At 42.6% G+C, this 20039-nt stretch overlaps 1 protein-coding gene across 1 annotated transcript in view; it reads right to left on the bottom strand.

The window, feature by feature from the left end:
• KIF5C (kinesin family member 5C) overlaps nucleotides 1–20039 on the bottom strand; it is a 129007-nt gene that overhangs the window by 55812 nt on the left and 53156 nt on the right. Inside the window, exons 4-10 of the mRNA XM_045558778.1 lie at nucleotides 13592–13696; nucleotides 9625–9673; nucleotides 9289–9344; nucleotides 7741–7828; nucleotides 3631–3755; nucleotides 966–1070; nucleotides 456–604 (exon numbers count right to left, since the gene is read on the bottom strand). Of these exons, the coding sequence (XP_045414734.1) occupies nucleotides 456–604; nucleotides 966–1070; nucleotides 3631–3755; nucleotides 7741–7828; nucleotides 9289–9344; nucleotides 9625–9673; nucleotides 13592–13696 (677 nt within the window). The remainder of the gene's footprint in view (nucleotides 1–455; nucleotides 605–965; nucleotides 1071–3630; nucleotides 3756–7740; nucleotides 7829–9288; nucleotides 9345–9624; nucleotides 9674–13591; nucleotides 13697–20039) is intronic.

Here is a 20039-nt window from a genome sequence, read left to right on the forward strand (position 1 = left end):
TCAGCCTCCCAAGTAGCTGGGACTACAGGCATGCGCCATCATGGCTGGCTAATTTTTTCTATATGTATATTTTTTAACTGTCCAAATCATTTCTTTCTATTTTTTTTTTAGTAGAGACGGGGTCTCGCTCTTGCTCAGGCTGGTCTCGAACTCCTGACCTCGAGCTATCCTCCCGCCTCAGCCTCCCAAAGTGCTAGGATTACAGGTGTGAGCCACCGTGCCCAACCTGTTTTGTTTTTTTAAACATTATATCTTTGGCATATTCTTGTCCACTATTTTAAAACCTAATTATTCCTTTGGCCTTAATAAATGATGCCTCTCAGATCACCTGCTAGAGGCAATTTCGTAACAGGCTGCTTGACCCTCACTCTATTACTCTGACACCAACCCCTTGCCACTCACTCTTAAGACCTAAGACGTAGCACAGAGCACAGGTCCCGAGAGACCACACACACCTCTGTCCAAACATCAGCGTGGACTTGGTCTCAGCCTCATTGAAGACAGAAGGAGAACAGCAAATGACAATGGTGGTTCTGCAGTTCCCGCCCAGAGAGTCCTGGAGAATCCGAGTCATCTTGCTGTCCCGGTATGGAACATGTGTTTTCTATTTAGGAAAAGAAAATATATTGGTTTTGACAGCCCATTCAAAGTAAAAACACAGAGGTGAGCAAGTCAGGGACAGAGACATTGAGACTTAGAAACATGCATTTGTGGCCAGGTCTTTGGATCTTGCCAAAGTTTAGAATACCCATTCTGCAACCTGGGTCATAGGAAATTAGCATCACCATTCACACTTCTTAATGGACCAGATCTCCCAGCAAGTAGGCATCCAATGCCAGGGATCCCTCTGTCCTTTTCCAAACAGAAAACAAACCAACCTCTGAGGTGTGTGGCAAAGGGACCATGAGGACCCTAAAGGCAGCTTCTCATAATATGATTTAATAGATGGAGGCAGGATCACTTACTGTCCCTTCTGCCAAGGCAGAGATCACATTTCCAAGAGCAGACAAAGACTTATTGATATTTTTAGCTTCGTCGAGAACAGCTCCCTCGGCACCAGTTTTGCTGACCTACCAGAGAGAAGAGAAAGCAGTGAGCTGCACAAGACAGCAGAAGCACCCGGCAGAAAATTCAAATTCACACAAGGCAAAGGGGGAGAGCTTCCTGGAAAGCAAGGAAAACTAAAAGTAGATAAGAACCACATTGATAAAAACGTCCCTCATGCATGAGGCTAGGGATTTGGTCTCTCCTGCTATCATTTTCCTCTCAATTAGGTTTTAATGGAATGGTTAAAATGCTTCCAATGGTGGAGCTGCATATGCTTCTCCAGGGGACATTCATGCAGGGGAACCAGGCTCCAGAAGTGCTGTCACTGTGGGCAGGCTTGGGACCTGGGAGACTGAGCCACATCGGGAGCCCAGAGGGAAGCCTTAGGAGAAAATGCTGTTCTGAGCCACAGTGGATGGGCGTGCTGGGAAAATGTACATCATGAGCTCCAAGTTCAGGCAAAGGACTGAAGGTAGTGGGGTTGGTAAACCAGACTCCATTTCTTCCCTACTTATTCCTATACTGAGGGGGAAAAAGAACAATCTCCAAAAAGCAAAAAAATTGGAGAGACATGAAAAGTAGATTTGTCTTTTTTTCTCTGCAGCCAGAGGGACCATGCATGGTTCCTCCTCTGCTGTGTTATTACTGGTAATTTCAAATTTACAGCATTAGCTCTTGTAGAGGGTAGTTTACAGATGCTACGAAAAAAGGGGACTCAACGTGATTCATGTCTCTGCTGGCTGGACAAACGATGCGGGGTAAGCAGCTGCTGTCTGAAGAAAGGAAAGGGAGGAAATAATTTTAAACTGTGCAAAGATAGATTTCAGTCACATATAAAGGAGAAACTCCTGACGACAGAGATGCATGTGCATCCAGGCAGAGGTTTGTTCAAATAGGATAGATGCTTATCTCTCGGAATTGTGTGTGCGGTACAGAAACCAGGAAGCCAATGGGCTACAAATAGTAACAGTCTATTCACATGGTGCTTTTTTTAAGATGCTTTCATATTTGAGCATCTTAACTCCATGAAATATACGAGGCAGGTACTATCTATCACCTTCCTTTTACAGACAAGGAAACTGAGCCTCAGAGATGTCAGATTGTGAGCCTAAGGGAAGAATGTCATTTAGGGGAGATGAGAACTAAATCCCAGAGTTCTTCTATAAGATTACACTGATACATTCATGTGGACACATCTAGGGCAAAGGAAAGCAGATGTGAACAAAAGAAATTATATGAAGGACACAATTTTAAACATCCCATATGTATTATTAGCAATAACCACCAACACTGTGCAAAGACAAGCCTTCATCCCAGCGTTAAGCAGTTTCCCGGTTTATTCAGGCTCCAAATACTCTTCTCTGTGCTTGGCAAGAGTGAAGGGGCCACATGGGCTCTCTGCACCGACTGTGCGTGGCACAACATAAAGCCGTGGCCGTTAACGGTCACTCTAGAACTAAACAACACTGCTCTGTTATTTCCATTCTGTTGAGTGTTTAACTGAAGTTACAAGCCCACACCAATAAAATTTTAGATTCCAAACCAGAAATATCCAGATGACTTTCTGCTCACGGTTTCACAAATGCACGAGACAGGACAATCCAAATAACCATTACTTACACCAATGTAAGTGGCCATAACTTGGTGTACAGGAACTCAGTGGTACCGTGCAGTGAGTGGGGACCAATTACATAGTTAGGGAGGTTGACCAAGCTTCAAGGCTGGCCCTAATGGGGACAATCTGCATGATGTCAGTGATGATGGAAGCCAGAGGGCACTGTGCACATGGACTTGCTCTGTGATGTTGCCCAAGGGGGTTCAGTGCCTGGGGCGACATCACAGAGCAAGGTGTGTGGGGTGTGGCAGCAGGATCCTCCACTGGTGCTAGGGAAGTGAGGCCGGTAGGGGCAGGCTGGAGGTGCTAGGAAGCCTATTTGTTCTGGAATATGGCCACAGCCAGTGCCTGCAAGGGCATGGGACAGGGTTCAGATGCCCAAAGAGAGTCATGATAAAACCAGAGAAGGGTCAGGGCTTATAGCTAAAAGACCTCATAGGCTGAAGATACCAAGGCCACCTACATGAGCCAGTCAGCCCATGCCTACGGCTGGGCTCGGAGAACCAGGGAATGCGGGGAGAGTCCCGGGTTCCAGATGTTCTATCAGTAAAACAAACCTGCAGAGGCAGGACTGCCACACTCCAATGGCAGAGCTCTTTCCTGACCTATTTGGGTCTGATACAAGGGGATTTTCCCTTTTCTCAGAAGTTCATGTCCCTCCCACATTTGTGCAGCTGACTTTGCCAGGCTAAGTTAGACCGACACTTGCCTAACACCATCATCAGGGCCTATGGGGGATAAACCAGAGTTAGCATTCAAAGCACCTGCCTGTGACACGAACAGGGGACTTCAGCACTGGCAGAGGAAGCAGGGAAGAAAGGTTAAATTTAATAATACCTTGGCACAACATCAGAAACCTTAAAAGCTCTTTCAAACTAGGGAATAGAAAGGCATAAAAATTATACCATTGCACTTTGAAGCAAGTAACAGGAGAAAATTATAGATAATACAAATAAAGAACCAATTACCTTTTCGCTCCCAGCCAAATCAACCAAATAAAGCTTCCCACTGAGTTTTTTTTCAGTCTCTACATTCTCTTGTTTAATATTAATCAGGAAGATACTGTGACTTCTAGAGCTGTGTTCATTCATGTCTGAAAAGGAAAACAGTTTACTGCTCTACAAAGAACATGTAAATTTGGGTAGCAAATCTCTCATCCGAAAAGGACAGCAAATCATGCCTAGTAGCTTCATTTCTTTGAAGTAAGTCCAGCCAATTTTTAAAATTATCCAAGACCACTGTTTCTTCTTAAAAACAATGTTCATTCTAGAAACAAAAGATTGTAAAATGTCTTCAAGTAGTAAAGAAATTAATCTAAAAATGTTAGTCAACAGTTTAAGATAACAGATTCTCTAACTCTGCCTGAACCCCCATCCTCCAAAATCCTACCCCAACCTGACTCTCTCCTTGAAGAACTCACAGCTTCCTCCCTGCCTCCCTTCAAATTCTTCAGACTTTCTCATCATGATTAGTATATGATGTACTCAATCTTAGCCATGCGTGTAAGCCTTACCTTATCAGTAACATCATAAGCTTTCTTAAGGAAGGATTAACACTTTCTCAAGGAAGGATTAAGGGATACACTTCTTCTATAACCCATGCTAACTGCAGAGAAGGTCTCAAAGATTAAATATGCTTCATTAGGACGGGGTACTAGAAATAAAAATCCTTTCGAGCCCTGGTCTTTGTCCACCAGGCAGACAGAGACCCCAGTGACTGTCTCATTCAACCCATGGCAGCAATTCTTTCTCAACACCATCTTACCAAATTACATATAAAAAGCCCTAAAGATTCCATTTAAAAAAAAAAAAACTGTTAAAACTAATAAATGAATTCAGCAAAACTGCAAGATAGAAAATCAACATGTAAAAATCAGTGACATTTCTATATACTATTATAACAATGAACAATCCAAAAGGAAATTAAGAAAATAACTTCATTTACAATAATGATATAAAGAACAAAATACTTAGGGTATAAACTTAGCCAACGAAGTGAAAGACTTGTAAACTGAAAACTACAAAATGTTGTTAAAAGATATTAGACACAAATAGATGGATTGAAAGACTTAATATTGTTAAGATATCAACACTACTCAAAGCAGTCTACAAATTCCATGTAATCTCTATCAAATTTCAATGACATTTTGTGCAGAAACAGAAAAATCCATCCTGAAGTTCATATGGAATCTCAAGGAATCCCAAATAGCCAAAACAATCTTGAAAAATAGGAACAAAGTTGAAGGTTTCATGTTACTGATTTCAAAAGTTACTATAAAGCTACAGTAATCAAAATAGTGTGGTATTGGTATAAGACAGATATTTAAACCAATAGAATAGGGGGCCCAGAAATAAACCCTCACATATATGATGAAATAATTTTCAACAAGAGTGTCAAGACCATTCAGTGGGAAAGGAATAGTCTTTTCAGCAAACAGTGTCAGGAAAACTGGATAGCTACATGTAAAAAATAAAGAAGTCAGACCCTCACCTCAGACCATATGCAAACATTAACTCAGAAAGGATTAAAGACCTAAGCTTAAAAGCTAAAACTATAAAACTCTTAGAAGAAAACATAGGAGAAAAGCTTTACAACATTGGATTTGGTAGTGATTTTTTTTTGGGGGGGATATGACAACAAAAGCACAGGCAACAAAAGAAAAAATAGATACTTCACCAAAATTAAAAACCTTTGTGCATCAAAAGACATTACCCATGGAGTGAAAAGGCAGCCCATGGAATAGGAGAAAATACATGCAAATCATATATCTGTCAAGAGATTGATACCCAGAATATATAGAGAACTCCTACAAATTGGCACCAAAAAAACCAAACAACCTCACTAAAAAATGGGTAAAGAACCTGAATAGACATTTCTCAAAGAAGGTACACAAATGGCCTATAAGCACATGAAAAGATGCTCAACATCACTAATCATTAGGCAAATGCAAATCAAAACCACAACGAGAGCATTTCACACCCATTAGGATGGCTATTATCAAAAAACAAATAAAATTAAATAAAATAGCAAGTCAGCAAGGATGTGGAGAAATTGAAACTCTTGTGCACTGTTGCTGGGAATGTACATGGTACAGCTACTATGGAAAATAGTATTGTGGTTCCTCAAAAAATTGAAAGTACAATCATCACCAAATGATCCAGCAATTCCACTTCTGCAAATATACCCAAAAGAATTAAAATCAGGTACTCAAATAGACATTTGTACACCTATGTTCACAGTAGCATTATTCACAATAGCCAAACAGTGGAAGCAACCCAAGTGTCCATGATAGACAAATGAATAAACAAAATGCAGTGTGTATGTGTGTTTATGTGTGTGTATGCGTGTGTATGTGTATATATATATATATATATATATATATATACACACACACAATGGAATATTAGTTGGCCTTAAAAAGAAAGGACACATGCTACAATACGGATGAAACTTAAGGACATTATGCTAAGTGAAATAAGCAAGTTACAAAAGGACAAACATGATTCCACTTACACAGGGTACCTAAAGTAGTCAAATTCATACAAACAGAAAGTAGAGTGGTGGTTGGGGAAAAAGAATGGTGTTTAATAGGTACAAAGTTTCAGTTGGGGAAGACAGAAAAGTTCTGGAGATGGATGGTGGTGATGTTATGCACAGTGTGAATGTACTTAAGGTCACAGAACTGTACAGTTAAAAATGGTTAATATGGTAAACTTTATGTTATGTATATTTCACAACAATAACAACCATAACATAAAACCTTACCAGAATGGTAAGAATAATAACAATGTTCTAGACTGGCAGTTCAAACCAAGGGGACAAAATGGGTTGTCAGGTATGCCATGAATAATTTTTGACTAAAAATAGCTTAAGAAACAGAGTGAATAACTTCTTTATAAATAACAAATGCTACTACCATAAAAACATCAGTCTCATATCCTTTCACGTATGTGTGTGTGTGGTAAGCAGGAAAGAAAGGAGTTTGACCTATACCATATACAGAAGTCCAGGCTCACCTACGAAATTCACCACATATATGAATATCATCTGATACATCGTTGGGGTAGAGAAAAGGCTGAGAATTACAGCTCTGGATCACAGAATCACAGAACTCAGGTGGAAGAGACATAGAGCCTAGATCTGTCGACCGACCAATGCTAGAATCTCCTCCACAACATGACAGTGAACTCACTGCTTCCCTTGGGGCAGCTATAAGGGTTAAAGAGTTGTTGTGGGAAGTCAAAATCCACCTCCCCAGGGCTTCTCAATCCTGGGTGGTCCAACAGATACCCCTGTTTCTCAAGGTCAGCACCTTGAACATAGGAACCTAGTATCGCACAGTCCACACATTCTCCCCAGACTTTTTCCTCTCCCCTAAGCAAGAAACTCTTAGTTTTCACTGCTTCACATGAACTCACTCTCAGCATCCCTCTGAGTAAGAAAGGCAACCCCAATCTTTCACGGACCCCCTGCTGCTCGAATCCCATATGCGCTGCTTCCCCGAGATGCACAGGCTGAGCGAGAACGGGGGTGCGCGCCAGCGGATCTGCACACATCTGCTACTGACACCACGTCGAAGCCCTTGCCCTAAAGCTCCCAGTTCCTCTTCTGACTTCCTTCTTGCCTTTCTTTTCCTCTTTTACAGAGGGCAGAAACCAAACACGGTTTCCTCCCACATGTATGACTGCCATGTAGAATTTGTTGGGTTTGGATTTTTTTTTTAACCTGAACAAGAACATGGTTGAAATAAAATAAACTTAGAAGCTTACTTTTTTTTCCCTCCCTTTGGGTGGCTGGTTGTTTTCTCCAATGTTCAGGCTTAGGCTATTATCAGGGTCCAGAGTGTCTCACCCAACATTTCTGAGACCTCAGAGTACTGTGGACAGCAGAAGGCGCCTTTTTCCCAGGACCTGCCTCGACACACTCGTGCTGCACGTAGCCAGGAGCCTGTGTGTGGGCGCTGCTCCCAGCCGCCTTCCCATGCATGCTTTCATCTGTTCCTCATTCCCCCCTCCTGGTCTCTAGGCAGACTCTTCTACCCTAAGTTCCAGGGAAGGAGACCCCACCACCGTGCTTACTTGTTACAGCCACGTGTCGGTTTGCTTTGCCTTCATCTATCACGTCCATGACCTCCTCAGGGCTCGACACAAACCGCTCGGTGCAGCCCTGGAAGAGAGTCAGTTCAGGTTCACCATGAAAAGAACTGAAAAGCAACATTTTGAAAGACCTAAACGTTTTCCCATTTCTCTTCTAGAGGTGCGGATAAATAGAAAGGCTGCAATGTCGATCCAACCACTTTTCCTCCTTGCCTAGGGCTTGAATTCTACATTAAAGAGAAGTCTGAGCAAGCACTAGGAAACCCAGGAATAAAACAAAAAAGAAATGCCAACCGTGCCTAGGTTTTTGAGTACATATTCATACTCAACAGCAACACTTTAAAGAGACAAAATCAATGAGAGTAAACACAGAAAACATTATCTATAGAAAGAAAATGTAGGCCAGGCGTGGTGGCTCTCGCCTGTAATCCTAGCACTCTGGGAGGCCGAGGCGGGTGGATTGCTCGAGGTCAGAAGTTCGAGACCAGCCTCAGCAAGAGCGAGACCCCGTCTCTACTAAAAATAGAAAGCAATTATCTGGCCAACTAAAATATATATATATATATAGAAAAAATTAGCTGGGCATGTGGCACATGCCTGTAGTCCCAGCTACTCAGGAGGCTGAGGCAGTAGGATCGGTTAAGCCCAGGAGTTTGAGGTTGCTGTGAGCTAGGCTGACGCCACGGCACTCACTCTAGCCTGGGCAACACAGCAAGACTCTGTCTCAAAAAAAAAAAGAAAATGTAGGTAAATTTAACTATTAAAATGAAGAACCGTTGTTTATCAAAAGACTCCTAACTAAATGCACTATATTATGTTGGATCTTGGAACAGAAAAAAAACATTAGTGGAAAAATTGGTGAAATCTGAATGAAGTCTGTGGTTAGTTAATAGTACTGTACCACTATCGATTTCTGAGTTGTGACAAAGGCACTGTGTGCTTCTGTCAGATGCTCACATTAGAGAAAGCTGAGGAAAGTGTATGGGAACTCTCTGTACTCTCTTTGCAACTATTCTGTAAATCTAAAATTACTCCAATATAAAAAAGTTATTTAAAAAAAAAAAAGAAAGTCAATAAGAAAAGAAATAAATGAAGTTTTGCTTTGCCTTCCATGTTTATTTATTTACCATTTTAGCTACCGATACCAGGCACTTTGAAGTTCCAGGCATAAGGCTATAATGGGCTTCCCCTAACTGCAAAGTATAAACTATCGAGCTTAATACTGAAGCCTCTTTAAATGTGAATAATATTAAATAATAATATTTAAATAGTAATTTACATAAAGAAAAGATAAAACTGAAGAAATTAAATGTCAATTTTTTTAACCAGATGAATATTAAATATAAGGAGCATGATTAAATATCTATTCTTTTTTATTTTTTTATTTTATTTTTCTTCTCGCACCCCACCTCCCATGATTAAATATCTAAATGTCTTTAACAGACAATATTCTGGGCATTTTATATAACAATTATGATGACAGTGACTGAAAAGAATTCAACTGAATCACCAATCAAGTCTTCCTCATACCTTTACATATGGGACTCTGTTTTTATCTTCGTGAACAGCCAGATTGGTCTTGGATACTATAGAGATGACAATGACGACATACAAAGAAGAAAAGAAAAGTTAAAGACCCTATATTGGAGGAAAAATAGAAATTGTTACAGAAGATAGGCAAATCTAATCTCTTTGCAATATGCAAGTTTCAGCCTTTGCTGAGAATGAACATGTAGCCTGAAGGCAATAGAATATCTCTATAAGTTTTCATTAATTCCTTAAACAGAAGTGTTATAAATCATTTCAACCTCCCTGGACTTTTATTTGTTACAGAACAAACAAAGGACAAGCACTCAGGTTACTCACCATCGAGTAAGTCCCTTATTTTGTCCAAGTAGATCTCAAAATAGGAAACCTGGTTAAAAACAAATTGAGTTTGGAATAGAAATGCCACAGGGTATTTCAAAAATATCATTATTAGAACTTATAAAAGACTCATGCATGTCTAAGAAGAGTAAGAGGAGGAGGTACAAAGTGAAGATTCAGAATCTTGGGGTACACATTTCCAGCTAGCTCTCCTGTGGTCTTGATTCAGTTATTATTTTCATCATGTGCCAGACAGCCACTTACAGAAGGACCCTAGGTCTCACCTGAGATAAGCCCAAGCAAACTTCTATGTGTGACAAACAGCCAGAATAGAAAATATCCTCTGCAAGTAATTTTCAAAAACCAGTAGGCCTCTCATTATTGTATGATACTGTCAGCCGTGGGGGTGGGGGGCAGTTAGTCCAAACATTCACTAGGGGTTAGCAGGGAGAGGCTAGGACAGTGTGCTTGGGGCTGGAGGAGCTCAGAAAGGTAACTGCGAGAGCTGGCGACGGTGGCCAGCTCTGGGGGGTCCAGGAAGGATTTGAACAAAATGTGACTTACTGAAAGATGATTAGACTGCGAGAGGAAAAGGAGGCCTTCCAATTAATTATTCTCAGCCCCAGTCCCAGCACCACCTTCCTCAGTACCACCCACAGGACCTGTTTGAATTGCAGAGCCCTGAATCCTACTGCAGTCCTGCTGAATCAGAACCTCAGAGAACAGGACCTAGAAATCTGCTTCTAAATTCCCCAGGCCATTCTTATGCCGGCTGGTGTCTGAGACCTGCTTTAACTAAATATGTGGTCTTGGGGAGTAGATTCATACATAACCAAGACCCTAAGCCTCAATTTTCCCATCTGTAGCATGAAGCCATTAGGTTTTATGATATCAAAAATTCCCTCCAGGATTCTGTACTCTGTTTACATCTGCCTTCTGCCTCCCAAAGAAACTTTGCTCTCCCCTATGTTCATACGTGGTTTTGACATCTAAACAAGAGACTGGACAACGAGGAAAAGAGCTGTGAAATTGTAAAGCGGGGATGTGACCACACAAGTGAAACCTGAGCCATACATCCCAGCTCTTGACCAGTCCTTCCCTCACTGGGGAAGCGAGGACTCCCTAACCCACCACTACTCAGCCCTGCTTCATTTTCCTTTGTGGGCCTCAGTCTATAACCAACTGACTTCCCAGCTACTCTGAGATTTAGGGTTCTGGCTTTGAACCCTGGAATCTATAGCTGGGCATCCTTTCTTGGTTGCCTGTATCCCTAACACTATCTGCCTACTTGAACATCCTTCCAACGCCCCTGTCACTGAGCCCCATCTCCCATAGATGTGCCTATGTGACGTTCAAGTGACTCAAACAGCTCTCTATAATCTCTCATGCCACACACTCCTTGTTGCCTGAATCTTTATGGGTCTGTTTGGCCTCCAACCCTAGACATCTCTAACCCAGCCCTTCCTGCAGCCAACTCAACCCTGGTTCAGCCCATTCTATTTGTACTAGAATTGTCTGATTTTCATTAAGACTTTTCTGTTATCTTTGTGATTTTAAACATATAGCCTTATTTTCATAGAATACAGAGAAAATTAATTACATCTAAGAAGCAGTCACAAACTAGATGTTGGCAAATCTGACAATTAGAATCCTATTCACATTTAATATAAGAAGAAACAGAATTCTAATTTATTAATTTCTGCTTTTGGTGTGTGTGCTGGGGAGGTGGGGGGTGATTTTGTTATTTCATCATTTCAAATACTTTGTGAGACCAGGCAGAAGAAAAATAAGTAGGCATGTTTGGCATTAAGAAATAAGATGTTCAGAAATGTTTAAATTGAGTCTGTGGGACACATTTTAAGGAGCAGATTTTGATGTTGCCTTAATCAGCTTTGTTTTTCTTGATTTAGCCTGTCACTACTCAGTTCAAAATACAAAGTATTAATAGTCAGCAGCTAACTTCACACTTACAATTATTATTTATGAAACAAGTAAGCATAACTACAAATGCAAAACAGGAAGCTGGATTGTAAAATCTAGCCCTAGAGACTTAGCACGTGTTGTTCCTTTCCTCCCCCCACTTCATGCTAGGGCTGTTTTTATCTTAATAAGATTCTAACACAAGACCCTATTTGGAGGGCAGTAATTGGTTTAACATCTTATTCCAGGATTATCACATAAGAACCCTGCAGTAGTATAAGCTATTTAAATGCAAACAGCCCTAAAGAAGCACTAAGCTTCTAAATCTTGATCCCATCAAAGCAACAAGCTTCTGCGTCCTTAGGTATAAAGAACCTTGGCAAGAAGGAGAAGCAGGCTTTAGCCAACAAAAGGAACTGTAAGGAAAAGTGATTTGCTAGATGTAATTTATAATTGGGCAAATAGTTGTTGCCTTCATTTTATGTAATATAGGAAAGGTATAGAGCAGTAAGGGGAGAAGTTTGATATAATGGAAAAGGGACTGCATGTGGGGTTGATCAGATCTAGGGTCTCTTCTTAGCTCTGTCAATAACTTGGTGTGTAAGTTGGGCCATCTAGCTCTGTGTCTTCAAACTCCAGTGTTTTCATCTCTAAATGGATGATGCCTGTGCACTAAGTCCCAGCCAGAAGGGAAATCTCTTGGCTGATCTGCTCAGCTGAGTCTTGTTAGAGCTGCCCCTTCCTCCTCCCCATCCTCTCAACACCTCAACCCCAGCCACAGCGGGAGGGACCCAGACAGCATGAGCATCCTGGGGCAGTGGGTGGGGGATGGGCACCTGCTGTAGGCTGGGCCAATGAGCCCCTTCCTGAGGAAATTTGGAATTGGAAATGAGGGAACTTGAAGCAGGAGCTGCCATGTTGCCAACCATCCCCCACCACCACCAAAAAGAGAGAAAGATGGTCTGGAACAAGAGAAGGAAGTAAAGAAAGGGCAGGAAGGCAGGGACTGTGATGGGTTTGGGATTTCCTTAGAGGGTGATGAAATGTTCTGGAATTAGATAATGGTCATGATTGTACAATTTAGGGAATATACTAAAAACCACCAAATTGTACACTTCAAAAGGATAGACTTTATGATATGTGAATTATATCTCAATTTTTTGAAAAGTTAAAAAAAAAAGAAAGAAAGAAAAGCTGGGCTTGGTTTTCCAACTCTGCACACCCTCCCCCTGAAATGCCAGCTGTCAGATTCTGTTATCTTGTAACATCCTCTGTTTGCTCAGACTAGTGGCTTTCAGTCACTTGCAAATGTATTAGGGATATATTCTATACCCCTAATATCAAATTTTATGAAGTAGCAGCTATAGTAAGATAAGAGAAATCTCTCTTTCAATTCAAATTTAAGCCAGAACAGAGGTTCTGGTTTAAAACAAAAACAAAACACAAGGAGGAGGAGAAAAAGGAGGAGAAGAACTTCCTTCCCCAACATTTCTCAGAGTGCACTCCTCCAAACACTAGTCTGTCATACTTCGGGGTGGGGGGGGATGTGTCTACAGTCAAACGAGCTGGGAAATGCAATACAGTACATGTCCCCCTTGCTGAGTCACATATTTAAACTTGTGATAAATTTAACGTTGTTCAACAGAGCATCTTCCCAGCTTATTTGGCCACATAGCCCTTTTCCCTTAGCCCACCACTAATAATACGAGGGACTGTGTTCCATGGGACACACTTTGGGAAATGCTGTCCTGACCCAAACTCAGACACCTTCCAGTCATACCTACAGAAATCCCCAGGGAACACCTGTGGTGGATGATTCTATCCCAAAGAGGGCTTTTACTTTCATTATCTTGATATTTCAAGCAAACCATCCAGATAGCTAAGTATTAACCTAAGCTATTAAAGAATAAATAGGGCTCTGCTTAACACAGGAATGTCATTTAAATTGGATAAGATCTTCTTTAACATCTCCACAAGAGGAGGAAGGATAAGACACATTGATTTGGGGCCCAGTGTCTTCCCGCAAGACTCAGTCCACAGCACTTACCTTGATGTGAAACTCCAGGTTCTCATCCATGGAGTAGATATGGTCAAAGATATCATGGGCGATCCTGGGAATGATGCCCATGAGCTGAGGGTCGTGCAGCTTCCCCTGGTGGGCAAAAACACAAGCAGGCAGTTAAAGAGTGCTGGGGAGCCTGCGAGGGCGAGAAGGGACCATCCCTGGGTGTCTTAAACAGAACTCTGTCGAGCTGGGAGCACCCACGTGTGGACTGCCGGCTCCCTGGGGATCTCCCTGACATCCGAAAGACCAAAAGTTGGTAGAATAACTCAACATGTTGGTCTCTGTGCCCAGCAGGGGAGCGCTTGCTCTGCCAGGTTCTGAGGCCCCACAGTATTCCCTCCTGCTGCCACTCAAGGCAGAATCAGGGTGTATGTGGGTAGTGTGGGGTGAGGACGGAAGGGAGCAGAAGGAATGAGAATACGTGGGTTTTGTTTTTGAATATTTACAAGCTGACCAGAGCCTGCAGAACCTTATTCTGGAAACACTTTCAGTATCACTTTACAGAAACAATCAAGAAAATCCATTATCACTTTCTTTTTAAAATCTATAATCCCCAGCCTGAGTTGTTCCAAATCATTTTTGGCTGTTTCTAATACTTAAATCTACTTTTAAGATATTCTCGTATTCTTTTTTTCCACTTCTATTCATTTTATCTAAGGAGCGGGGGGAGAGATGAATTCTTCTGCTATTTGGACTATTACTGTATCCATTTTTAAGGTCAGAATTTGCCCCCTCTGAAGACTTTCAAAAAGAGACACCATGGGACCTGAGAGCAATTCCTAGAGCAGAGTTCCAGAAGTATTTAAAGCAACAGTCTGAGCACGGCCTAGGCACACAGCCTCCAGAGGCCTTTGCATAAGCCACAGGCAAATGAGCACTGAAGTTTTCATGTATGTATTAAACACATCGGTGCATAAACACACAGTCTACATGTCTAAGTGATCAACAGAGAATTTTCCAAACCTTTAGGAAGCTGTAAAACTCTACGAACAAATGGAACTGGAAGAAAAACACAAAACCCAATTTGCTGTTTTAGTCTTCCCAGGATCCCCACCAACCTTTACAATTTTGACTTACACCCTCAACCCAAATCTGCCCAATACATGGAAGATATGCTTTGTTTTCCCCTAATTACACCCTTTTTGTTTTCTGCAGGGCTTCACCACATAGTACGTGTCTGAAAGTGACTTTCAAGTTGATGTTTGAGTGAGCAAAAAACAAGGACTCACACGAACCCCAGCACTAAATACGGGCCATGAAGCACTTGGCATTACGAATCCTCCTTTGCACACCTGATTCCTGACTTTCCATTCCAATAAAAGCAAGAGAAAAGCTGAATTCAGCTAGGTCTGGCCTCTGGAAAATGGGTACTTCTTTCGAATGCCCTTGTCTGTTAAGAATCCTAAATCACTGGATGTGTCGGTATTGTTTTTTAGTTTGATTACATACTCCTTAAAAATAAGGATGGCCGGTGCATATGTATTTCCCTCCACTGCTTATAGTATGGTATTTATTACCTAGAATTTAAGTTAAACAGGATATATAAAGTGTTTAGTGACATGGGAAGTGCTTAATAAAAGTTACCATTTTATCATTCAGTTTATAGCAGGTTCTCATTAACAAATTGTTGGTGTTTATTTGACCTAAAGAGTCTGAAAACGCATTTCTACCCCAAATAATTAAGATACATCTTAGGAAAACAGCACCAAGTGACTGAGACTGAGAGTCTCAAATCTTGCAAATTTAAATCACAGTGGCCATCATAAACGTGTAGCAAATCAATGGACCCCTCGTGCTCTGGGCTGTGGAGACTGTTGGCAAAAATGATACTGATGGTGAAAACACAGATCTCCATCTGGTCAAACACCACGACTGCACTCAGCCAGTGAAAAGACCTCCCCTACCCAAAGCCTCCAGAACTCTTTCACAATTCACAATAATCTTCAGCTTCTTCTCAGTCCAGAGACGAGTGATTGATAATTTAAAAATCATTTATAATCGACTCGAGTCTCTTTCCCCAGCTGCTTTCCCTTTCAATGGATGCGTCTCCCAACTGACTCCTGGCTTACACACATGCGGCCGTCCCTCGGTTTGCTCTGTCAGGGTAAGAACAAGACAGACCCAGGATGAATCTGGGACACTCCCTACCTGGGTTCCCTGAAGCCCTCACCCCAAAATCAATGAGAGAAAAGTGAACATTCTCATAATACTGTGTGATATACATAAAGTGTGTGTATACACAGGTGTGTGCTGTGGTGTGAGTATGGAGGGTGTTTGTGACGTGTATGTGTATGTGTGGTGGTAGGTGGTGTGTATGTATTGTAAACATGTGGCCTGTGCCGTGTGTGGAATATATGTGGAAGGCGTGTCTGCATATGTGTATGTGGTTGTGTGTGTGATGTATGTGGGGTATGTTTGCATGTGTGCATGGGTATGTGTGTTGGGTGGTAGGGTGTGTTTCTGTCGGGGTATGTTTCTGTTGGGGGGATGTCATATATGTGGAGAGTCTCTTGTTGAGTGTGTCTGTATGTATGTGTGTGGTGTGTACATGTTTGTGCATGTGTGCCTGTGTGTGATGTATGTGGGGTGTGGGGATGTGGTGTGTAGTATGTGGTATATATGTGATATATATGGGAGGTGTCTATATGTATACATGTGGGGGGGATAAGTTTCTGTGGGGGGGTGTGATGTATGTGGGGTGTCTCTGTATGGGGTGTGTGTGTGGTATGTATATTTCTCTGTGTGTATGATGCATGTGGGGGGCATGTGGTATGTGTGATGCATGCAGGGTATGTCTGTATGTGTGCATGTATGTGGGGGTATGATGTATGTGGGGTATCTCTGTGTATGGGGTGGGTCTGTGTGTGTGTGCGTGTAGTATGTATAGTCTGCGTGTGTATGATACATGTGGGGTGTGCGGGTGTGTCTGTGTGTGTGTGTGAGTGAGAGGTGTTCCCTAAAGGCCTTTACTGCTTCTACACTGACTGCCTTGCAGTGAGACACAGCACAGATCACAATGCAGTCACCTCAAGCAATAAAAAGTGGCCACGAAGCTGAGAGATAAAGAAACTCAATAACAGAAAAGTCCTGGCTGGGGTAATACGAGATGCTTTCCTCGAGGGACACCCAACACTGAGGGATGAGTGAGGTTAGGGCTGGACAGAGAAGACGCAGGCAGAGGGTGCGTGAGAGTAACGTCGGCACAGGAACTGAGAAAGAATAGGGCCTGTTAGAGGCCCGTGAAAGCACATTTTGGCTGGAAAATCAGGGAAGAACTTGAGGAGGAAAGAAATGCACTGCTTCAACACCTTGTTTCTCCCAGAAGACAAAGAGGAGAAACACTTTCATAATTGCATTCTGTATAATTCTCCTCAAAAACTTTTCCCACTGAATGCGATCTTCTAGGAGCCTGTGTGAAAGAAGAAACAAGACCCAGGCCATTGGCCACTGCACAAAACTCTCTTTGTTCCGGCCCCAGTTGCCTCCTCAACCTCCCAAGCACAGCAGAGTTTCCAGAAACACTTAAGATGGGAAAGCGGGCAGCCCGTCAGCACACGAGCACCAGGCGCTCGGACAGGCTTGTGCAAAGCCACTTGGCAGGCTTGGCTTTGCGGCCGGGGAGCCTGCACCACTCAGATGGCCTCCAGGTGGCCCTCTGGGCAGAAGGAAAAACACAAGGTGTCGCCATCCATCTATCTCAGTGTGCAGAAGAGGACAACAGAGTAGGGCATGGGGCCAAGAGAAGCCCTTCCCAGCATGACACACTGAACAAAAGGACAGTCCCCTCCCCCCAAGCTGCAGCCAGCAGCCCCGTCGCCTCCCCAGTGCCAACCCTGGGGATGGGCTGCACAAGCACAGGGCCTTGGGCCTGCTGGTGCCTACCAAGCCTAGCACCAATGCTGTCCAGTGATTCATATTTTACTGAAAATCAGCCTTAAATGCTCCATCTTGAGAAGCTAATCTTTCCAATTTTATGTAGGCTTATCTCTTTGTTCCCCTCCATAGAAGGTAATGGAATCACCACTGGATGTCAGACCAAAAATAGGTGGATTAAAATAAAAAACAGCTTTGAAATGTGACCACTCTGTCCACTCAAAGAGTTAACATCCCCCTCTGAGAGCCTTTGGAAGATCACAATGCATAATTCCCAATACATAAAATCCTCCTTCCAGAGGATGCAGACCCTGCAGGGCTTGATTTAATTACATTCCAGGGTCCTGGATTTCTTGGTCTCCTACAGTCTCTGTGATTTCAGTTTGGGGTTCCTCCTTTCCTCTGCTTTCCTCTTAAAATACCCCTTACCTTTTCTCCAATCTATAATTACCCTGCAGAAAGAACCCAATTCAGCAAGGGGGTGGGTGGCACTGGGAAAAAACTCACACCCACACCACCTCCTTCCAACTACAGGCACAAGCATGTGATCTTCAAAAGTCACAATAAAGAAAAACAACTCATTACAATCAACCTTTTGAAAGTAACAAAGATGAAGAGGCAACAGAATTTAGGGAACTAGAGGTGAGACCTGTATGGAATCCAGTTCCCTCTAAGTCCTCACGAGTCCTCTCTGGGCAGGCATCGTGTCGTTACCCTGCAAGGCACTGAGCACACAAGAGCCTCTAATTTAACAAAATGTCTCCTACTTTAGCTTTAAAGGGCTGGCATAGCTCTGCCATCACCCTATCCCCATCTATTCACCTACCAAAATCTAACCCTGAGGAGCAGTCTCTTTCATGATGGCTTACAGTTTAAATTTATGACTTTCAGCAAATATCTTATTAATATTTCCCGAAGATAAATGAATCCCAAGGCACAAATGGTCACTTTTGTAAGCATTCCTTAAGAGTCTGGGGGATTTTAAAAATTGAGGGTTTGTTTGTTTGTTTGGGTTTTTTTTTTTTTTTTGGTAGTGTATATAATCTGATAATTTCCCAAAAACCTCAAGGCTGATTGCATTCCTCACTAGACACCATATCTCTCTCTCTCATGTGCCTTATAACCTATGAAGGAGTTTTTGTCCACAGCTACTGGAGTGGGTGGGACCAAGAAAATGTGCAACTGCAACTTTTCTAGCACCTCAAAGGTCAAGGGTCCAGGGTTCAGTGAGAGAGAGAGACAAAGGGATGGCGCAGGAGCATGGGGACAGCAGGGCCGGCATCTCTAAGGTGTACTGCTGTAGGGTGCAAGACTTGCAGAAGAGGAACCGAAGTAGCTCATGTGTCAGGGAAAAGGCCTGCTCGGTGGAGAAGAGGTGACAAATAAACCTCGTACTCCCTTTAATCTGTGCAGTCTCTGAACCACTTTGTCTTCAGCGAAATGGGTAAAAGAGAGTCAACACCACAGAAATGAGATGCCCCAGCACCGTACCCTGCACTGGAAATCGGTGTAAGCAGAACACCAGAGCCCTGAGGATTTTTAGCCTCTCGCCTTTGAAATCTTCTCTTCAATAGGAATGATTCATAAGCTAAACCGACTCTGCAGCAGCCGTCTCAGTGATATTCCCAGGAGGGGATCGCAAATGAAAAAACCTAAGCTAGAAGGATTAAGGATTCGTCTTACCCTGCTGCTGAATTCCCCAAACTTCCTCTGTGCAGCTTCTTATAATAACCACTCTCTCTACCTCTGCTCACCTGTCAGGTGGGCCTAACCTTTAGAAGAATTATCAGGCCCTGAAGGCCTTACAGGAGTCTGTGATAAAAAGAAGGAAAAGAGGAGGTAAGGGAGGCCAATTTGGTCTAGTCTGCAGACGTACCCTGTTTGGAAGACAGCCTGAAGCCCCAGAGCTCCAAGGCCAACAATCCAAGATGGGGTCACACCCTCAAGTACCCACAGGGACCAGGGATGTAAATTAATGAGGAAGGATGCCAAATATAATAAGCTCATATGCACTCCTGGTGTGCATGACGTGAGCTGGGTACACTGGAGAGCCAGCCCCACACTCACAGGGTAGCCAGGGCCACCACACAGGTACCATTTTAACAAATACTAACAAATACTGAACATATATTTTATCGAGCCTCTCTTAAGCGACAGCTGCTGTTCCATGCACTAGGTGATGGCTGCTGTTCCATGAAATGTTAATAAAAAGGTAAACAAGACAATGAAGTGCATAGTGAAGCTTGGATTTTACATTACGGTGAAATTCACTCAGTGTTGCTAGATCTTCAGAACATTCAACTTAAGATGGAAAATTAGACTTGTGTGAAATCATCCCATTCTAAATACTGCCAACAATTTAAAAAAAAAAAAAAAAAAAACCACTGTGCAGGCCAAACAAAAATATGTCTGTGGGCTGAATTTGGTTGACAAGCCAACTTTTAAAAATCTCTGACCTACAGTTTTAAAATGTATTCTAAGGAGACTCTCCTCCCCAGAGGCCCTCCTTGGGCTTTCTTTGTTGGGGCAGGGCTGGCATATCCACAAGGATACTCAC

This window comes from Lemur catta, chromosome 8 (genome assembly GCF_020740605.2).
Source record: "Lemur catta isolate mLemCat1 chromosome 8, mLemCat1.pri, whole genome shotgun sequence".
NCBI lineage: Eukaryota > Metazoa > Chordata > Mammalia > Primates > Lemuridae > Lemur > Lemur catta.